Source organism: Setaria italica, chromosome I (genome assembly GCF_000263155.2).
Source record: "Setaria italica strain Yugu1 chromosome I, Setaria_italica_v2.0, whole genome shotgun sequence".
Classification (NCBI taxonomy): domain Eukaryota; kingdom Viridiplantae; phylum Streptophyta; class Magnoliopsida; order Poales; family Poaceae; genus Setaria; species Setaria italica.
The window spans coordinates 6,246,087-6,272,629 of NC_028450.1; the positions used below are offsets into that span (position 1 = coordinate 6,246,087).

Consider the following 26,543-nt stretch of genomic DNA (forward strand, 5'->3'; position numbering starts at 1 on the left):
TTGGGCAAAGGTCAAGGTCCCGTCCAAACATACCTTGAGTTTGGGTTACAATATATGTAATTTATTTAATATATGTGATCCAATTTATCTTGTATGATATAAGTTAATTTTAAATACTTTTGGTTGATATTTAAATTTCACTATGTTGCTAGATCGTTCGTGTGTATCATATTTCAAGTAACAAATACAAGTGGCTACATAATCACATGGAACACTTGGTCACAACCTCATGTAACTAATAAATGCTGAGGACAGCCTATGAAATCTTGCAATGGGACTAGTCTTGTACCGACGGTAGTACGGTACGATGAGTCGATGACCATGCACGAAACTTCTGCACGTCCGGCTGAGTTTTGGTTCATGGTACTAAAATTTAGTCTATGTCACATCGAATGTTTAGATACTAATTAGTAGCATTAAATATAGATTAATTATAAAATTAATTGCATAAATGAAGGCTAATTCGCAAGACGAATCTATTAAGTCTAATTAGTTCATGATTTGACCATGTGATGCTATAGTAAATATGTGCTAATCATGGATTAATTAGGCTTAATAGATTCATCTCGCGAATTAGCCACGACTTATGCAATTAGTTTTATAGTTAGTTCATGTTTAGTCATTCTAATTGGTATCAAATATCCTATGTGACCCGAACTAAAAATTAGTCTATGCATTCCAACCCCACCTCAGCTCCGCCCTTGTCCAGAGTCCTGTTCGTCTTGAGTTTGTCTTTCTTGTGGGACCTCTGCCTTGGTGACGGTACTGTGGTCGGACAGGAGTCGGACAAAACCGGCCATACGATGCAACTTCATCGGTTCAGCGGGTAACTGGGTTGAAACTTCAATCATATGTTGGAATCCAATGTGCATGGCGGCCAAGAAACGCCGTCGCATAATGCGCCGCCGGCGCATACGACTATACGACACATGACGGGTTTTTTTTGAAAGAAATACGACACAAGTGTATACTGCGTTTGGCATGCATGTTGTTGACAAGATGTATCCTATTTTGCCGATCAATACCGTACAAAGTTTAGGATTCCTCCTTGATTCCATCTCTTCAACCTTACAGATTCCTTTCCAGTCACATTAACATTAGCATCCCAGATGAAGAATAACTAAACACCAAAACACTACCAAGTGAATCAACACAACCGGTGCAAATGTATAGACCGTATATCACTGCGCCACACCGATGTAGACTGAAAACAACGCTAGCAGTATATGGGCCGGCGTCGTCTATAAAAAGGGGACACCGGCCAGCAACCTGAAATTCCAAAAGCTACAACGAACTACCATCAAGCAGTATAGCAACCTAAAGGCGACGACGCCAGCAGAGAGCGGCAGCCATGGAGCTTCTTTGTTCACCTCCTCAAGCAAGCTCCCTTCTTGTAGCAGCTTGGACCAGTTGTTGCACTCACAGAATCAAAGCCAACAACCGAGGCTTCCAGCTGAACTGAACAAGCTGCCTTTACACACTACACACATATAGAAAACGCTGTACCCCGTACGCGCGCTACTACTCCGACTAAGAGCTTGGCGGCGCTAGAGCAGCTAGCAGATCGAGAGCAAATCGAACGGTCCAGCCGTCCAGCTGGTGATCTTCCTCCTCCTGATCAGAGCTCCTGCGACGCCACCGCCGCGGCCGAGCAGCTAGCTAAGCTAACCGATCAGGTACGTCCGTGTTTCATTCCCGGCCTGCCGGCCGGCACCGCATGATGATGCCATGTGCGCGCGTGCTGCGTCGTCGTCGCTCGTCGGGCATGCGGATCCGATCCAGTAGCGCCGGCGTCGGTAGCGGTGACCACCCGGGCGGCCGGCTACGATTCCTTTCTTTGCTTTTCCGTCTTGCCTTTTGCTTTGTTGTTCGCTTTATGAATCGAGGTGGATACAAGGATGATCTTGCTTGATCATGGGGACAGGCATCGATCGCCGTGAGAGGTTTCGTTCTTAGGCGCAAATCCAATCAAAGCGACCCGTACTGGGGTCAGTTCGTTCGTTATTTCCTATTTACAAGCGACTCCACTAGGCACAGTAAAAGCACACGAACTTGTGTTTTAGTTTTGTGTTCTTTTTGACTCGGCGTTGTTCGTAGCAGTTCGGTGTTCTTCATACGATAATCTGATTTTGAGGGTGGTTGGGTGGGTTGGGCTTGACTTGTTTCTGACCGACCCCTCTGGTGGATTGGTTTGGCCCAAAACTGTAACCGGGCCACCAAGCTGGGAGCCCACGGATTACTATACTTACTAGTATTTTACTAATTTTCAGTGAGACTTTTTTTAGATAATCCAGTGAGACTTCTACACATACTCAATCCGTATTTTAGAAACATTTTCAAGGAAAATATTTTTCGAAATTCATGGCTATTTGTGCTAGTTTCAGCTAAGGAAACACATCTATCTATTAGGTAGTAGGTACATTTCAGAATGAACTAGCCTCGGTCGTTAAGGTTAATCACTGCTTGACAGTCTCTTCCCGAGTCTTATTAGGCACTCTTGATTATACTACTCACTTCGGTCAGTTCCTCGCTGGGCGGCTCCTACGTCTCCTCGCCGAAGCACGATGGACGCTGACCTGGCGTATGGTTGATTCCCAGCTGCAGCTGGTCTGTAGGGCGACAGGCGACTACATGCACACTAGTATACTGGTCACATGTCAGACTGGACTATAGTATAGATTATTCAGTCTGTAGATACCTTGCTCCGGCTCCATGTTACTTGGAGCCCTCTTGCTTTGACACATCGCAGAACTCATTATTTTTATTTTCGAAATATATTACAGCAAGCCCTTGTTTAGTCACCCCCAACTCCCAACTTTGTCACCATGCAAAAAGAAGATTTCCCATCACATCAAACTTGCGGTACATGCATGGAGTACTAAATGTAGACGAAATCAAAAACTAATTGCACAGTTTTGTTGTACTTTGCGAGACGAATCTTTTGAGCCTAATTAGTCAATATTTGGATAATAATTCACAAGTACAAACGAAACGCTACAGTGTTGCTACAGTAATTTGGGCACACTAAAGTTGGGCAACTAAACAAGGCCCAAATTAAGTTGCCTACTGCACTGTTGTCGATAACCAACAGGGGTCACGTGCAGCCGACGCGCTTTTGGGCCTGCAGGTTGGATTTGCGTCTGAAAACTATCTGGAACTTCTTACTTCTACGTATTGGTTATTGCTATGCAACAGTTTAAAAGGGGACACTTATTCCTTTATGATTTCAGGTTCAAATTCAAAATTTATTACATCACCGAACGTTTCAAGTGCAGTAGGAAATCCTACTGGCCACCGAACTCAAAAAGCAGCAAGAACACTCGCACAGTTACAAACAGCATAGCAACAACTTCAAAGCGTGGTTTGGTTAGCCACACGACGCCATTCAGACGAAAAGAGAAAAACGGGGAATTTTTTTTAAATAACTGGACTCGCTTGCATAAGACCAATACACGCATGTCCACTTTATATCTCCATCGGACGAAACCCATGCCGCAAGCGTGACATGCAACTTCCCACTGGGCAAACCAAAATCCAAACCGCCCAATCCCCTCACCCACTGACCCACGCCACACACGGCAGCACGCCGCAGAGCGCGTCCCCTCCCACGCCGCAGAGCGCGTCCCCTCTAGTGCGAGTCAACACGTACGCCACACCGCGCTGGTGGTTCGGTTCGGTTCGGTCGCAGGAGACGACGGGACGGCGCGGTGACGTCAACCACGACCGCGACTGGACTCGTCCAGTCTCACCAGGCAACCCAACGGCGTCGCGTCGTCGTCCCCCCGCCCGTTTCCCTCGCCGGCCTTCCTTCTCTTCTAGTCTCGTCTCGTCTCTCTCGGCGCCGCGCCGAAAGGGAGCCCGATCCGTTACCCGAACCCCGCCGCGCCGCGAGCTCGAGCGCGGGGGGTAAAGGCGGCAGCGGCCAAAAGCAAAAGAGAAGCGAGCCCAGCGAGGGCTGCTGCTTCGGGAGCGTGAAGCGGGAAAAGGCAAGGCGAGCGGGGAAGCAACGCGGAAACCGGAAAGCGAGCGAGACAAGCGCCCGATTCGCTTCGTTTCCTCCGCCGCACGCCTCCTCCTCTTCCCCACTACCTCACCTCACCACCGCCTGCCCTTACCGTTCCCCTTCACTCACCGCCACGGGGACCCGCTCCGCCTCCGCTGCGTCGCCGGAGCCGGAGCCCTGTAGCTCTCACCCTTCCGCCCGCCCGTCCCGAGGTGGCTGCCGTACTGTACCCCGCTCGCCGCGCGCGGACGCTCTCTGCTCCTTGTTGTGTTGGTTTTTTTTTTTTTTTGAATTCGGGTTTGCTGATGCTGGTGGCTGTGGAATGTGGCTGCAGATCGGGGAGGGGTGCGGTGTCATCTCTCCTGAGGAAGCGGCGCGGCAATGGCCGGGGGGCAGCAGCCCGAGGCGTCGCCCGGGCGCTACCAGCGCCGCCGCGACGAGATCGACGACGACTGCGCGGACGTGCTCGGCGTCGACGTGCGGGGCCCGGACGCCGACCCCTTCGACATCCCCGCCAAGCGCGCCCCGGTCGAGCGGCTGCGGCGCTGGAGGGTGAGTACCCCCGACCCCCATTCCCGGCCGCAATTTTGAACTCGCTGTGCTGTGTGCCCTCTGCCTCTGCTGTAGTTCGAGGATGCTGAGTTGAATGCTTGCTTTGGTGTAGCCGTTTTGCATAGTTTTATGCAATGCAGTTTAATTTTGTCCACATTACTAAAAATGTGCTGGTCTCATACGGGATTTTGGCTATTATTAGTATATATATCTGATTTAGCGAAGCATATGTTATGGTTGTGTCTGGTTAGGAAGTTAACTACTTGTAGCACTGAATGCTATAGACCTTAACTGTCCAATTTACTTCATCATCCAACCCACATTTTTTTTTGGTGGTATCCCAACCCACAATTTAGAGAGATGAACTAGCACTGGTAAGTGTAACAGTAGACTCTTTGGCTACTGCCTGATGGTGCACTATTGCTTTTGTCCTGATGAGATACTTTGGATTAAGTAAACATGAGTGAGAAGGAAAAGACTGAGGCCAAGATGATATTTGAAGTGTTTCACCACTTCCCCTAGAAATCCTGAAATGTATATTCCGCGTGTCCTCTTTGCATCCCAACACCTCTATAGCCCTTTGAGAGCATGTGTTATGTAGAGCCAACAGCAGGGACTACTAAGTCAGAATTTGGTTGTTGATTGTATTAGTCTATTGGGTGGACTAAACACCTGAACCAAATACTGTGTTGCTGCTTGTTAATAAGATTAAAAAAAGAACTAAGGTTTAGAATGGATACAATCTGGGGCAGACGAACTATAGGAGTTTGCACCACAAAACCATCTGAATAAGTTAGAATGGACACAATGAGAAACCATAGGACTTTATGGTTGATGCTGTACATGTATACCTAAATTCAGAGCATCCATTTTGATTTTCGAAGGGCCGATGCTTTATGTGCAAGGTGTTCTTTTAAAATAACTCTTACTGTTTATTTTCCATCTCTAATATGTCCTCTCCTTGGAAAGAAAAATACAATTAACTGCACTTTTTTGGGAAAAAATGGTATCATTAAAGTCAAAGCACCAAAGGTTAGCTAGTTGATTTGTTTTGTTAACATCTTTTATGCTTTGTGATTTTGATACAAGTCCACCCATACACGAGGGCTTGTCTAACTGACATTAGCGTTATTTTTCAAGAAATGTTGATTTCTTTGCGGATGAAGTATATGATATTCGTGGCATTCATCCATAAAAAAATTAATTGTATTAGCGTTACTTATTATAACTGAGATATGATGTTAGTGTCAAATCTCAGCCTGAGTGCTTCTAATCTGCTACGTTGTTGCATAATTCAACCAATGTGAATGTGGTAATGTGGTTGGCTAATAATCAGTCTCCTTTTTTTTTTCTCATTTGATGTTATTGATTGACTTTTCATGCTCTCTCAGATATGACTTTGACAGCTAATAACTATATGTTAGTAGAACCTGATAACATTATAATAATTACAAAAATATCTTAACATCTAGCAATTATAGTTTGCATATGGGCCTAAGACCAATTTAGATTGATTGCCGAATAGCTGGAGTGCACAGATTCTGATAACAAAGGTTGCAGGGAAACACCCTTTCTTTTTAGACAAGATGGAGTGCCTTCTTATTTTAACAGACAACAATCGAGGGAAACTAAGTTCTTAATGAGTTCATGCATAGTTTCAATGCTTTTGAGATGTTTGTTCCAAATATTCATTTCAACTAGTGCTACTGCAAATGTAGTCTAATTGTTGTAATCTGTGCACTATTTTTTACACGTTATTATTATGTTTTTTTTCCTTGGCAGCAAGCTGCACTTGTCCTCAATGCTTCTCGACGATTCAGATATACGCTTGACCTAAAAAAGGAGGAGGAGAAAGAACAAATAAGGAGGAAGATTAGGGCCCATGCTCAAGTCATACGGGTATAGTTTCTAATTTCTATATTATGTCTGAAATGTATTTTTATATGATGCTACAATTTTCGTGTTTGATGAATTTAATTTTGAATATAATCAGGCTGCGTTACTTTTCAAAGAGGCTGGTGAAAAGCAGAATGGTGACAGGGAATTACCAGGTAACTGCTTTGGAGAATGGATGCCTTGTAATTTTCACCAACTTTTATTCCCATGATCAACATCTTTGTCAAGGATTGGTTGCTACTAAGTTAGGGACCTAACTGCATCTTGATATGTAGCTGTGCAAAAATGGCAATACTACTTTTTAGTATTTCATTATTTTCTTTTTATGCAGAAATTCTCCCACGGGGGTTTGGAATCAGAGAGGAGCAGCTGACAGTGATGACTAGAGATCACAATTATTCTGCTCTGCAAGAATATGGAGGGGCATGTATCGTTCATCTTTGAATGTAAAATTGAGCCTCCAATTTATGGACAGCCAATTAAGGCATGCCTGTTTTCTTTGAAAATTAGGTTAAAGGGCTTACAAATTTACTGAAAACCAACTCAGAGAAGGGAATTCATGGCGATGAGGCAGATTTGTCATGCAGGGCAAATGCTTTTGGGGCTAACAGATATCCTCGCAAGAAAGGAAGAAGCTTTTGGGCAAGCTTCTTTTACCCAATTTAACTGTGATTACACTACTTTAAGTTATTGCTGTTTCAATGGCTAACTTTTTTTGTTCTTTTGGTGGGGGTTCATTTTGTGGCTACAGGTTTTTCTTTGGGAGGCCTGCCAGGATATGACGCTAGTTATTCTTATCATAGCTGCAATAATTTCTCTAGTATTGGGCATTGCAACAGAGGTTGATTCCTTTAGTCTGTTTTATGTTTTTTTTTCCTATTCCTTATGTGCTATCTTTTGCCGATTGTTTTTTATTTATGCTTACCCCCTTGTATGTTTGAAATCTATTTTATAAGCTTTCATAAATGATGTTTTAGCTGAGCACTTTACCTATGCAGCTACACTTTTAATCTTATATAATATTTATTTCTAACTCAAAGTTTTCATCAGGGTATCAAAGAAGGATGGTATGATGGCACAAGTATTGCATTTGCGGTGTTTCTTGTGATAGTTGTTACAGGTATGATGCTTTTTTTCACACCTTCTATCTGTACTTATTGATTTTCTATTAGCAATGAAATAGTGGGATGTCAATAGGATGATGCAAATCATGGCTTACTTATGGTTCTTGAGCTTTCTGAGCAAATGCTGTAGTTTTGGGAGATACAATATGGATTTGTTTTTATCCTTCACCTTCAGTAATATGTTTGCACTTGTGCCTTTTGTATTGGTTTTGGATAATACATAACAGATCTTCGCTGCCAGATTGTTGTACAGTGTTTTCTTGTACTCTTCATTTTTTTTTGCCTTTGCTGAATGATAATCCATTGAGAATAAAAATGCTGCCCCTAACTATTTTCTTTTCTCTTATTGCGCTAGCTGTCAGTGACTACAAGCAGTCCCTGCAGTTCCAACACCTCAACGAGGAGAAGCAAAACATACAAGTGGAGGTTTGTGATATGAAACAACCAAGCAAAATTGGGGTCCATAGATTTTAACACTCTAATTTTGTCCCATCGTTTCGTTGCATTCAGGTTATTAGGGGCGGCAGAAGGATTCAAGTGTCAATATTTGATATTGTGGTTGGTGATGTAGTGGCTTTAAAAATTGGTGATCAGGTAAGCAAGCAAACATGTTTTGCTTTAATTTTATTCTACAATGTTTGTGTTTCTGACCTTATATTGGAATCCAAATGAACTTTTAGGTCCCAGCTGATGGTGTTGTAATCAGTAGTCATTCTCTTGCCATTGATGAGTCCAGTATGACAGGGGAAAGCAAGATTGTAAGTGACATGTTGCAGTTTACACTCTACCTAGAATCAGTTTTCCCACGCTTAGCAAACATACTAAACAACGGTTCTTCTGTTAGGTTATGAAGGATCAGAAGACTCCTTTTTTAATGGCTGGATGCAAAGTTGCTGATGGTTATGGTACCATGTTGGTGAGTCATCATATTAGGCCTCCTTGCTTATTCTTCTGTTTTCTTCTGAAACTTACATGTTCCGAAAGAAAAAAAAGGCCGGAAATGTGCAGTACTGCATAGGAACTCGCTCTTCACTGACGTGTGGGTCATGTCATAGTGGGGCCCTCGTGTCAATGGGACGAGTCCCTCTGCAGTACTGCAGAGGAGGCTCGTCCAGGCCAGTTCCTACCTGAACGTGAGGTACCATTGTATGACTCCAGCAGCTCCGTGACTCTATCACTTTAGCTATGCTTCCCCTGCCTGGCCATCTGCAAGTAGGCCTCCACCTCCTTTAAAACCGTGTGTGTAGGGTGTGTTTGTGTGGCTATTTTGGCCATTTTTCCTATCTTAATGCAATGATACGCAGCTCTCCTGCATATTCGAGGAAAAAAAGAAGTAGGCCTCCTTCAGTCCCTCTCCTAGTGTTCTTCTTGCACCCTGCCATCATGGTTGCCAACTTGCCATTGATTTAAGTAGTTATTTTTTGTTTATTTGGGCCACTTTTGCTGATTATTGGCTAATAGACATCATCGCAAATGTGGACAAAATAGCCTGAGTTGGATTCATGGTGCAAAATTGCCACCTACAACCATATCAGGGTGCAAATATTCCTGTCTTCGAATGTTTGAAGGCTACATTTTTTGGGGGGTGGGGTGGGTAGGGGGGGGATGGGATATTTTAAACGGACCTATTCCATATTCCTTATTCATTTGTGTCTGTGGGTTTTAAATTAATGCATGTTAGGTCCTGGCACCCTTAAGATATGTGCTTATTAACAGTCTTTGTTGTGAGGCCCTGGGTGTTTTGTGTATATGACCCTTTTCAGTCCTTTGCAGGTAACCGCAGTTGGCCTTAACACTGAATGGGGTTTATTAATGGCCAGCATTTCAGAAGATAACAATGAAGAAACTCCTTTGCAGGTTTCACCCTTTTATCTTTTACTGATGGTTTGATCAGGAATTGTGATATAAAACTATTAAACATCAGCTACGAGGTTTACTTCATGGCTTTATTTTTTCTCTTTAAGGTACGGTTGAATGGAGTAGCAACATTCATAGGTATCGTAGGGCTTTCTGTTGCTGCTATGGTCCTCATAGTCCTCTTTGCAAGGTAATAACAATGTCTGGAAGTTTTTTGATGATTAAATTTGAATAGCTCAGGTAATTAACCCCCACAATCAAAGTGCAGACTTTCACACAGACTCACAACACTAAACTTCTGTTCGTTTAGTATTCTGGAACTGCTGAAGCGCTACAATGCATATTGCAGGCACCACTGACAATATAATGTTCCTTATCTCTTAAGTGACATATGGCTTAATATGAACTGTTCCATGCGAAATAGATGATATTAGACTTTATTACAATGATAATTAAGGTTATTCTTTCTCTTTTCGTCTTTCCTCCATTGTTTCCGATATGAGTGCAGATAAAATATAAGGTTGCTGATATTAGAAAGTTTGACTAGATTATACTTAAAATTATATGTAGATCTTGGATGTAATGGATATGTTTCCTATACAAGGATTCAAAGCAGGGACATACCACAAATCTCTTTCTTCCATATATATCCACTGCATGTATGTGTAATTAGAATCTTTTTCTTGTTCCAGATATTTTTCAGGACATACCACAAATTCAGATGGCTCTGTTCAGTTTGTTAAGGGGCGCACAAGTGCGAAATCTGCAATATTTGGGTCAATAAAGATACTAACTGTTGCGGTATGTAGTGGGTATTTTTAGTGTATTTGTGGCACTTATTTTTCATTAAATCTTATACTGCGCTGAATTATCTAGGTGACCATTGTTGTTGTCGCTGTACCTGAGGGCTTACCACTGGCTGTCACACTAACGTGAGTTAATATATTTTTGACTGTTTTATATTCCATTTTTCAATTTCTCAACGTCTATTTTTCCTATTTCATCAGTCTGGCTTATTCCATGCGGAAAATGATGGCTGACAAAGCACTGGTACATATTTCTCCAGATTAGTTTATGCTGCACCCTTTTGGTTACTATCACATGTTGCTAAACATGTCAATTTCAGGTGCGGAGGCTTTCTGCCTGTGAAACAATGGGTTCGGCTACTACTATTTGCAGTGACAAGACTGGTACATTAACGTTAAACCAGGTTAGTTTTTCACAGATTTCAATGGGCCTTGTACTTAGCAGGTAGTAAATGTCTCTGGTTTTGTGATTATTTGACTCTCCGGAACTTTTTGCTGTTCAAGATGACCGTTGTGCAATCGATTGTTGGCGGAGTGAAGCTGCAAGCTCCTGCTAATGTTGATAACCTGTCACCTACTGTAGTCTCACTTTTACTTGAAGGAATTGCACAGAATACTTCAGGCAGTGTGTTTGAGGCTCAGGTAACGTTGCATGCTCTCCTTTTACTGCATTAGTATGTGATCTTGAATTGCTGTTTATGAAATAATTTTGTGAGTCAACTGCAGCTACTTCATTTATTTTTTTAACTTGCACTGTTCATGTTATGGCTTATTAGTATAGCTGGCACTGTCCCATGAATAGTACCCAAGTACTTTGTATCTAATTGCATAGTTCCTAGAACACAGACCACTTCATTGGAATCCTATCTTTAAGAGACATATGGCTTGTTAGTATAGTAGAGATATGCTACGTTGGACTCAGGAGTCAAGTCATCTCTGTAAAAGACTTTACCCACCAAATTGGTTTCATCAGAGCCTCTAGTTGACGTAAGAAGCCTGATGACGTGAGGGGATCTGCCCTAATCTACCTCAGCATACCATAATAGTTCAAGAATGTTATGTGTATTATCAATACGGTAGAAAATGATCTCATTTCCAGTTTAGCATACTAGGATACAATTTTTCAGTTTTGGTTGCTGGTGATAGTCGAAGCTGTTGAGGTGCTTCTTCTGAGATGTTTCTTGTCTTCTGCTTTTGGCATATCTAAATTGTTAGCGAATTGTCATCTTCGATTTCCTCTACTGCTTCTGCTATCTTTTGTTCTAGTTACAGTGGTATATTTCTTTTGGATATAAAATCTCATATTTCCGTATTTGTACCCCTTCCATAACATCCAAAATTGTGACTTATCAGGATGGTAGCGTCGAGATAACTGGCTCACCAACGGAAAAGGCCATCCTTGCTTGGGGTCTTGAAGTACAGTTCCTTAGCTACTACTATTTCTGGTGATATTGTTAAAATCTCTTTCATTTCTGATATCCATTTTTTTGGTAATCTGTTGGTGCTTGCTATAGCTTCGGATGAAATTTGCGGAGGAGAGATCACGATCTGCTATAATTCATGTCTCTCCATTCAACTCTGAAAAAAAGCGTGCTGGGGTTGCAGTGGCTGTGGTAATTTCACCCTCATTTTTTCACCATGTTTATGTTGTTTGCTAGAGCTCCAGTTTTCAAACAATAACATAGGTGCAATTATATTGCCTTCTTAATTTTGTTTGGTCCAGTGCAACTATTTTCCATAATCTTAAAGAGTTGTTTTTTGCTGCACTATGTGCCCTTTGACCACAAGCGTTGTTTGGGAGAGGAAAAAATATAACTTTGGCAGCCAACATTTGTTGTAGCAATTTGTAAAGCTTAATAATATGCCACAATGGAAGTATTCTTGAGACAAATGTACTTGTATAATTTTTCGTATTGAAGATCTATTAGTTCTCAAATATATCGTTGGCCAGTTTTGAACTATCTTGACTTGAAGCATTCTCAGAGGCACTTAATTTCAACTCAAGAGAGCATTAAACCTGTTCATGTGGCATTTTCAGAGAGATTCAGATATTCATGTACACTGGAAAGGAGCTGCTGAAATTGTTCTTGACTTATGCAAAAGTTGGATTGATGTGGATGGCTCAAATCATGAAATGACACCTGATAAGGTAGAAATACTGGCCCCTTTTCAGATTCGCCCCCTCCATTCCTAAATAGATGTCATTCTTGGATCTTACACGTACAACAACCAATGTGCACATATAGTACCTTCATGCAGAGCCTTTGTCAGGTTACTTATTGCTCTTGGGATGATCTTTAAGCTCCTCCATTGTAGTAAATAGTCTTGGGAAAAACATGTTGAAGGGGAGGTGTGGGGAATACGTAAGGAAAATATGGTAAAAATTGTCTCAGAAACAACCTAAGAAAGCTAGAATGTCAGTACAGAAGATGTATTTGGGAAGTTATCATCTCCATTTTGACTTTTCAGGCTAATCAACTCAAGAAATTTATAGAAGATATGGCAGAACAAAGTCTTCGATGTATTGCTTTTGCTTATCGAAATCTTGATCTGGAGGATGTTCCAAGTGAGGAACAACGAATCAGCTGGCAACTGCCAGATGATGACCTGACTCTTATTGGAATCGCAGGGATGAAGGTATATGTTCAAGAATTTGCAAATGGTGAATTATGTTGCAGATTCTAGCTCTAGTAGTTCCCTGCCTGTTGCTGAGTTACCCCTTCTATTTGCAGGATCCTTGCCGCCCTGAAGTAAGAGAAGCTGTTGAATTGTGCAAAAAGGCTGGTGTAAAGGTGTGCATGTGTTTTGCATTCATGTCTATAGGGGCATGGAGATTGTTATAAAGAATACAAGCCATATTTGTCTCAGAAAATAAGTGTGCTGAGATTTCTTGCAAAACATTTCATTATTAAATATTATTAATCATATAATACTCAGTACCCATGTTAGAAAAGCAAGTTTAGATATATTTAAGCTCCATTATCATATGATTTTATTAAAATTTTCATGAATTTGTATTATTTTACTGGGTAGCTCAGTATGATGTTTGATAATTCTATTTTTCTATTTTGAGATGCAACTTAATAGAATATTCAAAAGGAACTCAAGCTGTTTATTTGTTTTTAATGGTTGCAAAGGCACAAAAATTTTGGTCCCATTAACTTTCCCTAAACTTTCGTCTGCAATACTGAAATGCCTGTTCATTGACTCTAGCATGACTTATGCGGTTTCTAAATAAATAGGTACGGATGGTAACTGGAGATAATCTAAAGACAGCTAGAGCGATAGCACTTGAGTGTGGAATACTCGAGGACTCTGATGCATCTGCGCAAGCTATAATAGAGGGAAGAGTTTTCCGTGCTTACAATGATACTGAAAGGGAGGATGTTGCCGATAAGATTTCTGTAAGACCACAACTCATTTGTGCTTGAAAAAATATATACGAATTAGGGACATGTCCCTAGTTTATCAATGTGAGAACATGTTTTAGGGCATTTTGATTCATCATTCTCAGATGTAAATATTCTGTGCATGTTGTCTTGCCTTACCTTGTTGTCTGTTTCGGTTGAACAAAAAAGTACCGGACCTATTGTTGATATATTTGATATCATGTTGCGTAGTTTTATTGGAGTCATTTGCCTTGGCATTCATAGTTATGCATATTACTAATATGTATTTTATACTATGCAACATATTAGTTTGGGTTGATTGCATTTATCTCATCGACTCATCCACAACTTTCTAAACTTCGAAATCAGATTCAAGGATATTTGAGTGGGGTGTTGGTCTCATTGCAAATCTTGCTTCTTGTGGTTGACATTGTTTCTCTAGTTTTGCTGCTAATATCCCTGTTCCTAACTTCTGATGCATAGGTAGATATCCTATGTTCTGTAGTTGTGTTACGATATCTCATGTGCGACTGTTAATGGTAGATAAAAATATGAAAATTTGAAACAACTGAATCTGTGTTCCAGTAACCAGTAAGATACAAAACTTTGTCCTCTGTTATGGACACTTCCTTCGGAAATCAGTTCATGCGCAGGAAGATGAAGGCCCAGGCGTCCACTAGTGGTTAGATAAGTTTGTTGAGTAAGTTTTTCTATTCAATCTGTTAGTAGCTGGATTGGCCAGCAAGTTAGGGATAAGTTGTTAGGAGGTTGAGAGTCCTATATGTACTGCCTGATGGCGATCTTTAGAGATTAAGCAGAAAGATCATTCTAATCTCAGAGCCTCCCAAGGGGAGGGCGAGTTAGTTGTGGTTTACCTGCTGTAGCCCTTATATCAATAAATAGGCCGTATCATCCTCTTTTGGTTATCCTCTAGCTTTCTAGCTGAATTTGTTGAGGCATTTCTGACTTTTTGTTTCATCATGTAAGTACAACAGGTATCCTTGTTTGGTCCTTGGAGTACATATCTTATATTGTTCAATGTGTGCTCTTGCTGTTGACTTGACTGTTCTACTGAAACTAACCATATTTCAACAATACATTGCAGGTGATGGCGCGATCTTCTCCTAATGACAAACTTCTCCTAGTTAAGGCTCTTAAGAAAAGAGGCCATGTCGTTGCTGTTACTGGTGATGGAACAAATGATGCTCCTGCATTGCATGAGGTACATACAAATTTGGAGTTCATATTTGAATGAATAAAAGAATGAGCCATGCATGTGATTGTATACTGTACTATTTGGTACTATGCTACTACTAACATGATGATGTTTCTTTCTTCTTTTTTCACCCCTTCAACCTATCATTGTTCCCATTTTTCAGGCAGATATTGGTCTTGCTATGGGCATCCAAGGAACAGAAGTAGCTAAAGAGAGCTCAGACATAATTATTCTGGATGATAATTTTTCTACTGTTGTGAAGGTTAGGAAAGTTTGTAGAATCTAACAATCTTCCTATTTTGCAGCTAATACAATGGTTGTCTTAAATGTTCTTCATATTTTATATTCTAGGTAGTTCGCTGGGGTCGCTCTGTTTATGCAAATATCCAAAAGTTTATTCAGTTCCAGCTCACTGTAAATGTTGCGGCTCTTGTCATAAATGTTGTTGCTGCTGTTTCCTCAGGAAATGTTCCTCTAAATGCTGTTCAGGTTTGTATAAACATCTGCAGTATACTTTTCCTATCATTTCTGCCATACCAAGATATTTAGTGCAATCCATATTGATATTTTAACTGGTATCCATGTTTGAATACTGAGAGACTAGTTTACTTAGTCTTGCCATGCCCAGTTTCCCCAACATGCAGTTTCCTGAATCATTTTAGAAAGGATTGTACATCAGTATGCGATTGCTAGCATTGTAATCTAGTCTAATTGCTCTCCATTCTGTGCTACTATTGTGAACAGAATCCTGCTAGTTTATTGTAGTGCTCTTTGATTTGGTAAATTAAGAGGTATATGTATAAACAGGAATTTGTTATAGAGCAACATAATCCAAAGGTAACTTATGAAGATGGCCAGTGTGCACAAATGCGATGTTTGCAAATGTCATAGCATAATTTCTTTTTGAGTAATGCCATGTAAAAGCCCATCATTTTGCAAAAATTATGTACAAGGAAATGTCAAGGATGAGCACTGCAAAAATAATATTGCCAACTTGCCATGGGCCAAATCAAATTGTTTATGAACAGAAGTGTAGCTAAAGTGTTAAGCTTTTATTGAGTTGGACATCAACAAATACTAGCTTCGTTTTGTTTCGGATACAGCTTCTCTGGGTTAATCTCATCATGGACACACTTGGTGCTCTTGCATTGGCTACTGAACCACCAACAGATCAACTTATGAGGCGGTCACCTGTTGGACGGAGGTAGGTCTTTTACTCTTGAAACATTATCTGTAACTGAAAGCTGTTGGAGTATAAGTGAATTGCCCACCTCTCCCCATCAGCTTAAGCTTTTGGGTTGAACTAGTTGGTGCATGCAACTCAATATGGTATCAGAGCTAGAGGTCTCGAGTTCGAATCCTGGCGGGCGCGATTAAATAAAATAATTGCAGCTCACTCCAATCTCCATGTATGCGGCCTGAGAGAGTCTGCACGTGAGGGGGAGTGTTGGAGTATAAGTGAATTGCCCACCTTTCCCCATCAGCTTAAGCTTTTGGGTTGAACTGGTTGTTGCGCTCAGCTAGGTGCTGGGAGCGCACGCGGGCGGCGGGGGGGGGGGGGGGGGTAGGGACCCGACCATGGGTGGCGCGCGGGGTTTAGGGCAGCGGAAGGTGAATCAGGGCGGTAGCCTGGACTCGTGATACCATGAAAGTAATATGGCTCGGGAATAGTAGATGTATTGATGCAAAGCACCGGGGCTACGTATATAGGCTAGGGTCTCCAGGGTTTATAGAAACACCACCAATCAGGAGATCCTAGCCTAATAGGATAACACCTATCTAAACCCTAGGGGCGGCGCACAGCAATGGGCTGGTGCGGCCAGCACCCAAGGCCCATAGGGCCGGCCTATACAATCTGTCTAACAGTAACTGTATGTTATTCTTCTGTTAATATCATCTTCTATTTGGTTAGCACTTAGCAGTCAGCCTTTTGTGTCTAAAATATTCAATAATCATCCTAGAGTGATATAATTGTGGATCCCATAGCTCTCTTTCTGCTAACAAAGGTGGTTGGATACTTGAATTGTTTGTAAGGCATGCATCTGTACATGTTCAAGATTATTGCTTTGTATATTGGGTCCAACATTTGGTTTAGTTACCCACTTACCCAGATAGGTACTGAATGATTCGTAAGAGGGAAAGAAAATTGTTGGCCTATTAAAGTTTGCACCAAACTGTAAAAAAGATTCACTTCATTAAGATTTTCATGACTATCTTTTTACAGGTTAGGACCATCAGATAATAAATTAATCTTAGAGATGCAAAATTGCATGGAAAATAGTGATAGGCAATTCTTAAAGTATTTTCTAACATAGGCTATCATGTTCTCTATCAGACTATCACCTAATTTGTATTTAAAACCCAACTTGTGCATGGGAAAAAAAAAGAGGGGGCCCAAATCTCGTTAGGCTGTAAATTGGACCAATTGAAATAGTTTGGTTGAGTTAATTGAATCTAAATAAGTTCAGGGGGTCAAGTGGACACAATGGATGCCACTTGGTTCCTCCTAGGTTGATTTATTTTTTTTCTTTTTGCTATGTATTTCTGTAACGGAAGTGGTAAGGATTCTGTGTTTATCATTAGTACATATTTGCCACTCTTGTTTCTTAGTTGATTACTTGTTACTGGTTTATCTGGGGCTGTGTAACCTTTCCCTGACCTTCACCATTCAGCTTGGCATGTGTTAAGGCAGTATTGTACTGGCATTGAATATGTACTTTTCTGGTGAAAGTAGCACCCAAGAAATAGTGTGTATTATTCGCGTAGTGTTTCTTTGTATTATTTGCATTTCAAATTAAGTTGAAACAAAAGGATCCATTGACCATTGCATTCTTTTCATAATTGTTTGTTGACGGAATTGTTGTGCATGTTTAAACGGCTAAAATTCATGTGCATTTGATGCAGAGAACCTCTTGTGACTAATATCATGTGGAGGAACTTGTTTATTCAGGTATTAAGGTCCTGCCAGATGTTGACTAACTTGGAACTGTTACTGATCTACTTTTATATTGGGCACTGACGTTTATGTAACCACAGGCTGTCTTTCAAGTTGCTGTTCTTCTTACTCTCAACTTTAGGGGCCGGAATCTTTTGCATTTGACTCAGGACACACTAGATTACTCCAGTAAAGTGAAAAATACAGTTATATTCAATACATTTGTCTTGTGTCAGGTAACTATTTTTTGGATAAGTGCCTTCTCTATTACTTTATTTGGAGGCATATTTCTGACCTTAAAGTTACATTGTGAATGCTTTTTTTCATCTCCATTTGAAGCAAGGAATATAAAATGCTAGTAATTTATAGCATATGGGTAAGCCATTTTGGGAATTGACAAAACATTGACTTTTCCAACAGGTGTTTAATGAGTTCAATTCTCGTAAACCAGAAGAACTGAACATCTTTAGTGGAGTTTCAAGAAATCATCTTTTTTTGGGAGTAGTGACTATAACCGTTGTATTGCAGGTATGGAAGGATTTTAGGTAACTGTATCAGTAAATTTATGATTTTAGTTTAAGGAAATAGCATTTGACTGGCATGTCATTTTTATGTCAGGTGATAATTATTGAGTTCCTTGGGAAATTTACATCAACTGTGAGACTGAATTGGAAGCTTTGGCTTGTTTCTGTAGTTATTGCTTTTGTAAGGTAAGATACTTTTCACTTTAAGAACCAACATTGTGTTGTAGGGATGAGTTATGCTTCCCGAATAATTTGATGGAAAAAGTCTAGATAACCTCCTGAACTTTTGAGCAAAGTCCATCCAACTACCTGATATAAAAAAATCAGACATCCTACTCCTGAACTTTTTAATCAGATACATTTTAGCCTAAGCCAGTGGTCCTGGTGGTTTTTGCTATCTTGATGGGTGATGGACGCGTGATGTGCCCCTCTTGTGAAGTGTTATGGTCTGGTCAATTTGTAGCTATGACTCGAAAATCCATGTCAGAGCCAACTTAAGCACCCTCCCCCCCCCCCCCCCACCCCCCACCCCCCACCCCCCGGACTCCACTAAATTCTTCTCTTTCTTCTCGCACAAATGGCTCTATTGTCCTCATCCGCAGCCTCCCGTGATCTGACTCGGCGGCTGTGGTGGTTCAAGCATTTTAGTTTCTTAATTTTCTATGATCATTCGATTTTCTAATTGTTTATCTCCAAGCAGTTTGAATTGAAAACACTGGGAATTAATTTCTGATGGGTGCCCTAGAGGATTGACTGTAGCTTGCTTGTAATTAACTATTGCCTGGTAATGCAGTTGGCCCTTGGCTTTTGTTGGAAAATTCATCCCAGTTCCAAAGACTGAATTGAAGGATATCATTCTAAGGTGTTGGCCCCAACGTAAGGATCTGACCTACTCTCTCCTTTTTTGGGTCAGATATTGAGAATATGGTTCATCTGCACCAGCTGCAGTTTGCTTCGTTCTGTTGCTTGTTTATTGGAATGATCAGAGTTATTTTGTGTTGGGTCTCTTAATGTGCAGGTAATGAGAGAGCAGAACAACAGGGACAGGATGAGAGACGGGCAGAATCACAGGTGTGAAGCTGCTTGGGCAAGTGTTCAAAATTATCGGATGCTGAAATATAGTGTTGGTGCACATAGATGGTGTTGGTTAATTTTGGGTGCTGATTTCTTCTAACCATGCTACCTTGATCCCTGGCTATAAATTCTGAGGCTGGTCAGCGATGCAAGAGATAATACATCCTCGCTGGCTCATGATCTAGAGTTGAAGTCATTGTAAACAAAATATTTCATCCTTAGCCTAACGAAGTTCAGGACCTCCAGTAGTTAATTGCACACAAGTTGTGCCGGCGGTCTTAGATTGGTTTGATCTGGGGAAGTCGCAAAAAACAATGAAGTGTAGCTCGTTTTCCCTATATTCTTTTGGTTTTAGTTGCTCTCTAGAACATTTTGTCTAACCGGACACTGGTGCTCGGTGTAAAGTCTGATATGTGAATGCTACTTGGGTGCGATTGAAGGATTTGACTTTCGCAATGTACATTTGCTGACTTGCTATTGGTTGCGCACACTTCTTAAGTCGTGAATTGCAGTGTCTATGTTCTGGCTGAAGGTTCCTTTTAGCAGTTAAATGAAATGCACAAATGGTGTTCTGAGATAAATTGTATTGGCGGTCATCATTCATGAGACACAGGGCTCCCAAATCTTTGCATGATACTATGATTAGCCACAAGCACAAGGTACGGTCATCCAAGTTCCCAAGCCTTCCTCTGGAGTCCACGGCATACAGAATCACTTTAGTATGATTTGTTTTTTTATCCTGCATGCCTCCTTTGCCAGTTTTAAACATCCAATAGTTTTCATTGACAGTCGTGGACATGCATGCTGTCCTTGCTTTGTACTACCCAGGCAGTACGATGCAAATTCCCAAGCCATTCTCTTTTTTTTTCCTTCAGAATCGGCTGGCTATGTGCAAATTTTATAAAGGGTTCCATCACATAAAGCATGAGGCAGCAAAATTCCAAACGAGGCCTTTGCAAAAAGCAACAGGCGGGCGAGGGATGCGTCGCGTGCAAATTGCCTCTCGATTTGTTTACGGGGGACGTGCCTAAGCATGTCCCGGAGCCAATAAGTAGGGCACATGGTGTGGCCATGCCTCCCGCAGCGGAAATCATGATGCTTGCTTTCCCAGCACGAGATGCCTTCCATTAGTGGGAGCAGTGGAGCTAATGGGAACAACGAGGGAGATTAGGACACGACTTAAGAGAGGATCCTATTCCATCTAACCTTGGTTAGCTCACTGAAATGGAGTGCTGATGCTGATAGTACTCTATAGTAGTACTAATTGCTAATTAACAAGATCAATGGGCATTGGATCTCTCATCATCGCTCCGGATGCTGCTTGCGGCGTGCGTAGCTGCGTACGGACATGTTTCATGTTTGTACCTGACGAGAGAACTGTGAGCATGCATGCATGCGTGCTGCCATCACCCAATATCAGTCGTCAATGCAAGGAGCTGCTGCTGCGGCCTGCAGGGCTGCAGGAACCAGGGAGGGAGAAGGGAACCATGTAGGCATGCATCAGGCTGTTGGGAGCAGGCGACAGACGGACAGAGGACTGAAGTTAGAACCAGAACGTACTATCACTGCTCTGCAACGGCAGGATATATAATAGCAAAATAGCACACTTTTTTTTTCCTGAACGTAAATGGAAATTAAGGCTTTCTTTCCGGACGAACACGAGCACATTTCATTTATGAGACTGAGACAAACTGATAAAGGAAAACGAAACATGTAGATTCCTTTTAGGGGAGATCATGTAAACAAAATTGGCATTAGGTGTTTTGGTCATGCGTGTTTATTGCCCGTAGGACTGGTTAATTGTGCAGGATGAGCAACCTTCCTGCCCCAGAAGTAGTTGCTCTCTGCTCGGTTCATGAGTGGATATTCATCTGCTCCCAAACGACGATAAACGCTACCCGTCTGCACTCCACAGACACGTACAAAGAGAGAATTTATGAAGGCCATTAGACGCATGCATGGACCAAGACAACGCGTAGCGCCACCCATCCACCCACGGCAGCTAATCCTTTGTTCCCTAGCTGCCACGCATCGAGCACGCGACAGCCGGAATTTGGAGGGGGCACGGCGCGGTGATCGACAAGGGACACGATCCATCGGTTCGGAGGTTTCGGGTTGGCAGACGACACGCGCGCGCGCGCACACCGCGCCGCGCCCCGGCCCGGCCGCTCATCGGATTCCCTCATGCATGCATGCAGGTGGCGACGCATGCACGCGGCTGGTTGGTGGGCGTGGCTTGTAGCTAGCTTCGCGACGCGCACGAGCAAGCCGGGCTGCCAGGAATTCAGGATCGGACCCGTACGGCCCGATGCTGCTGTGCCCGTGCCTGTGCGTGCATTCACTCGCTGCTCGTCGTCGTCATCCAGAGCAGCAGCAGCAGCAGTAGTGTCTGCATGCATGCGCTGGGAATGGTTGAATGCGCACGTAGCAGCTGCTACACGTAAATGTTCTGGTCGTACGCAGAGGAGAGGATAGATAATACACGTGCTCGTGTGCACGTACTGCTGCTCCTATACGAAATTACGAATGTGTGGCGAGGCGATCGCTAGCGGACATACTAGTATGGCAGGCAGCAGCCAGATGCCATTCAATGTGTCGGCCTGGTCCTTGTTGCAATGAGCGCCGCGGTATGGAGGGTTTAGATGACAAGACGCGGTTTGCTCTATTTTAAATTCGAAAATCGAATCCTATACGTACCATCGAATCCAATGTTTTCAGAAACTACCAGAGATGATTAATCCACAGTAGAGCTGAGCAAATCTCAGGTCGGGCTGACAAAAAAGCTCGGTTCCTTTCGAAACTAAAATCTCCATCCAAACCTGCCCTTAACTCTATCGGGCCAACAAAATTAGATCCATCCTTTTCCAGTGTAAATGTAATTGATTTTATTATTCCGGTCAGACTCGGCCTATTTTTTCAAGCTGTGAAAATTAGCGCTATGCCCAGCCCTAAATAAGTATCGGGCTAGGATGGAACTCTTTTGCTCTGGTCTACTTCATAGTTCTCTCAATCTCTGTTTAAAATTACATCATCGTACTATTTCGTTTCGCCGGGACAAGGGTTTAACCAACCACTACTATTAAAATCTATGCATATGAAAACGAAGTTGAGTTCCTTTACACAATGCAATACGCGGTAGCCACTCTGAACTGAATCTTCTCATAAGCGGCCAACAGTGATAGTGTATTTGATCAAGGATTAGCAGTTATTAAACCTATAGAAAAAGATGGAAACGATATATATACTACACACCTGTGGGTCACTTAGAAAAACAATGACGGTGGTGGGCACTGTTGCCCGTATAAAAAAAACTGCAGGGAATGAAGTAGATTCTTGTAGTGGCTGACTATATATATCACGTAAAATGTACTGTACTCCCTCCATTCTAAATTACTATTTATTTTGGATTTTCTAAATATATAATGTTTACTATGTATTTAGACATAAGTATATATCTATAGCAAAACGAATAGTAATTTGGAACGGAATAGTTAGCTGCCTGGTCAGCGAAGAACTAACCGCATATGCCAGCAGACTGATCAGCTGCAGAAACTTTTATTTCTTTTCTACCGCGCCAATTCAAGAGCCATAGCTATAGATCTCAATCCGATCGCCTCGAAAGAGGGTAAAATTCGAGCTTCTTTCCCCAGTTCATTCACCACCCGCCTTCATTCCTCTCGCAATCATTCGCATCTCTCTCTCTCTCTCATCCATCAAACGCCTTTCGCCTCGCAGGGTGCAGGCTGCCTCGGCCAATATAATTCTGTTCTCTCCCACTTTACTGCCGCTTCTCACTCCTGGATCACCGCCATCATCACTGCCATCCCTCCTCCCCCTCCACGCCTGCTTCCTCTCTTCGCTTCTCTTCTACTTAAGTGCCACTCGCGCAACCCTACCCTGCTTCTTGCGGTCTTGCTTGCCTCCGCCATTGCCATCGATCGATCACTCCACCATACCTTTTCCTCGGTCAATTAATTGATGGGCCTCGAGCTCGAGCTGCTGTCCAGCAAGCTCCCGCCGATACGGACGGCAGCGGCGGCGGCGAGCCTGGACGGTGACGACAATGCCGTGCTCGATGGATGCTCCACTCCGACGTTGGCGGCTACCGTGCTGCCGCCGCCGTTAGTGTGCCCGCCGGCGCCGAGGAAGCCGAGGCCGCCGGTGGCCAAGATAAGGAAGCTGCAGCGCCGCGGGCGCCCCTACGGACCGACGGCACTGCGGCCCGCGCCTGTGCGGTGGTTCATTGCGGTGCCGCAGGACGTCCTCGCCGCGGTGTTCGTCGCCCAGCCCGCCGCCTCGGCGCCGCCGGCGAGCAAGAAGATCCGCGTGCACGTCGTGGGCTGACAGACCCACACGGACACGTGCACGGTGCTTCCTTGATCGTAGCTGGTCGAGTTCTATAGGTGCATGCAGATGCATTGAGGTCGTCCATGGCGTCCTGGATTAGCCGTCCATGCAGTTCTTGGATCGCCAGGAGAGCTGAAGCGATGACCACAGCATTGTCTAGTTTAGTTTAGCATGCAACTACTCTAGCTGCTTATTAGCTTAATTACTTCAATTCAGTCTAGTTTAAAAGTTGGGGTTTGAATGACTACAATTGTATATGTATTGTTGCTGACCCAACAACTCTGGCTCCTACTAAGCTAGTAGCTCAGCAAGTTCATGATGATATGAGATAAGAGAACTAATGGACTTAGAAACATATGATTTTGCTGTGTATTATTAGCTCTCTCATGGTTATCATTGTGTGATTTCATGAATTCATGTTGTTCTATGAGATGATAATTTAGTGACATGGTTCTTGAGCCTTGATGAGCTTGTTGCAATGCAAGAGGCCCGGTAATTTCATTTTCTAAAACAAGGCAAGGCCATTTTGAGGTCAACCACGTACAACTGAATTCTCTTATGTTTTGTGTTATCAAATTAACTGACTCTTGTGTTTCTCTTCTAAGTTCTAAGCATGCTGATTATTAGTCAATGTCAATTTAAGCAAAATTATATATAAGAGAGTAGACTTAGAAACATATGATTTTTGCTGTGTATTAGCTCTCCTAGTCACCATTTTGTGATTAGCTGAATTCATGTTGTGCTATGACATGATATCCTGTGACGCGATCTTGCTCCCTGAGCTTTTTGCAAGGCCAGGTAAATCCATCTTCTAAAACAAAGCTGGCAAGGCCATTTTGAGATCAACTGAATTCTCTTATGTTTTGTGTTGTCAAATTAGTTGTCTCTTGTGTTTCTCTTCTAAGTTCTAAGGCTGATTTGACAATGTCAATTAAGCACGATGATGGTCTATTTTCTACATGAGAGAGAGGAGGGAGCATGGAAGAACTTGCAGGTAATGGCTGGAGAGGAAAGGGGCCTGGCAGAGCTTCCAAAGGGTGTCCTCTTGCCATGGTACTTTTGATACCTAAAAAGGGATGCATGCATGAGCAGGGGCAGGGCAATTCACAGAGGGGGCAGGAGAATAGATCTGGAGGGAAAAGGAGGTTAATGCCACTCAGATCTGAATTCCGCGGGCCCACTGCTGCAGGGGATTCAATGATTCTGTCTGTGCTCAACTGCTAGTGCTGCATTTTCTGGAAAAGCATATGGCAGAAAGTTCAGCTTGGTTGGTAGTGAAAGTCCATCATCTATGTGTGCTCATTTTGTAAAACCTAAAAATGTTTGTGGTTCCTAAATAAAACCCACAGATTGTTAGTTATAGGAGTAGCATTGCAGCACCCTCTAAAAAGACTTCGAGTAATTAACTGAACTGCAGTAGAGTACTTTCATACAAAATTCCACATGTATATGATTGTTTAGTAATGGCCTTTTTTTCTAGTTGATAAATTTACCAATATCGTCTAGGAAAAAAATCTCAATACGCTGGAGAAGTTCGCAGCCTTTTGTGTTAAAGGTACTAGAATAAAGAAGTAGATGAGATGGTTCATTTTTTAGTTTTTCAAAAGATTTTTTTCCTTTTATAAAAGAGAGCAGTGGCACGTACCCGGGTTTATTTGCAGTGAAGCTTCGCACTTTCACTACAGCCCTTTATCAACAGCACAAAATGGGTACCCATACCATTTTCTGAACTGCTCCGGGTTTATTTGCAGTGAAGCTTCGCACTTTCACTACACCCCTTTTTTATCAGCAGCACAAAATGGGTACTCATACCATTTTTCTGAACTGACAGAGTGACAGTGCCCCTTGGCTCCCTGCAGGTGAAAGTGACTGTCCATGGCCATGGGTGAGATCGATCGATATCCATGGATCGACAGGCATAATGGCCGGCGCAGCTACGTGATAAATGATGTTTCTCCTTCGTCTCGAGGTTCATCTCGAGGCTGCACAGTACCCTTCTCTGCCTGCAAATTGCTTAGTGGTGGTGGGGTACACGTACTACGTGCCTACGTGGCACACATACACACACTTGCATATATACTTGATTTTTTTTTCAGGACCAACAGCAAGGGCGCATACTGATATTGGACAGCAATTTGTGTGCGCATGCACGTATGTCCCCCCACCAACCATTGCATGCGTAATGTATATTGCGAAACATTTACGCCTTTGGGTAATAAGTAAAAGGCATTTTCTCTTTTGGGCATGGGCCCTTTTTACCGGCTCCTTTTACTACCCCTTTTTTCTTGGCCACAAAAGAGAGAGCTCGCTTTTTAATTATGTTCTTCCCCACCTCATAGCACCAATAATGACGCTGCCATTTCTTTCCTCCCTTCATACACACAAAAGGAGGTGGCAGTTACCAGTTAGTACCACGCTGCAGGCTGCAGCTGAAATTTCACCCTTAAGCCAGTGGCTTGTGAGGCATGGAAGATGGAAAGTGAGTTTCTTTAGAAGGTCCTATGCCTCTATTAGGAGTGTAGGATGAACTTGAACACACTTGGTAGCTTAGGGTGCACTCGAGCGTTAGTGTGAGTCAACAATGGCTGCCCATCATAGCGATAATGAAGGGCCTAACCGCCTAATTGAAGGCGCTTTCTCTGCATGCCCATCTTTGAAGCTTGAGTGTGAAATCACAAATGGCTACAGGAGTAGCGTTGCATAACGAGGCCTCACAAAAGTGAGAACCTCCTGATTTCTTCTTCTGGGCTATATCTACAGCACGTCTAGCCATTCGGCCCAATCCCTAAGCTTGCTTTAGAGAAGATCCTGAGGAAGACA

The 26,543-nt window shown here is 42.6% G+C and overlaps 1 protein-coding gene across 3 annotated transcripts; it reads left to right on the plus strand.

Annotated features, from left to right (window-relative positions):
* Positions 1 to 1,299: 1,299 nt before the first annotated feature.
* LOC101773685 (calcium-transporting ATPase 5, plasma membrane-type) lies at positions 1,300 to 19,874 on the plus strand. Of its 3 annotated transcripts, none has more exons than XM_004951670.2 (35): positions 1,300 to 1,676; positions 4,338 to 4,555; positions 6,338 to 6,454; positions 6,549 to 6,606; positions 6,783 to 6,874; positions 6,962 to 7,093; positions 7,203 to 7,292; positions 7,502 to 7,571; positions 7,931 to 8,001; positions 8,086 to 8,169; positions 8,256 to 8,333; positions 8,420 to 8,491; positions 9,349 to 9,432; positions 9,540 to 9,622; positions 10,125 to 10,233; positions 10,309 to 10,364; positions 10,440 to 10,482; positions 10,559 to 10,642; positions 10,743 to 10,880; positions 11,592 to 11,654; positions 11,753 to 11,851; positions 12,277 to 12,387; positions 12,708 to 12,875; positions 12,971 to 13,030; positions 13,481 to 13,642; positions 14,733 to 14,849; positions 15,007 to 15,105; positions 15,195 to 15,332; positions 15,947 to 16,047; positions 17,748 to 17,793; positions 17,880 to 18,014; positions 18,199 to 18,306; positions 18,397 to 18,488; positions 19,096 to 19,178; positions 19,321 to 19,874. In XM_004951670.2, the coding sequence occupies exons 2-35, from the start codon at positions 4,385 to 4,387 to the stop codon at positions 19,377 to 19,379; spliced, it is 3,273 nt and encodes a 1,090-aa protein (XP_004951727.1). In that variant the 5' UTR covers positions 1,300 to 1,676; positions 4,338 to 4,384; the 3' UTR covers positions 19,380 to 19,874. The 3 variants fall into 3 exon arrangements, with proteins under 3 accessions (XP_004951727.1, XP_022680013.1, XP_004951726.1); XM_022824278.1 differs by lacking the exon at positions 1,300 to 1,676 and adding an exon at positions 3,733 to 4,224; XM_004951669.4 differs by lacking the exon at positions 1,300 to 1,676 and adding an exon at positions 3,733 to 4,215.
* Positions 19,875 to 26,543: the final 6,669 nt, after the last annotated feature.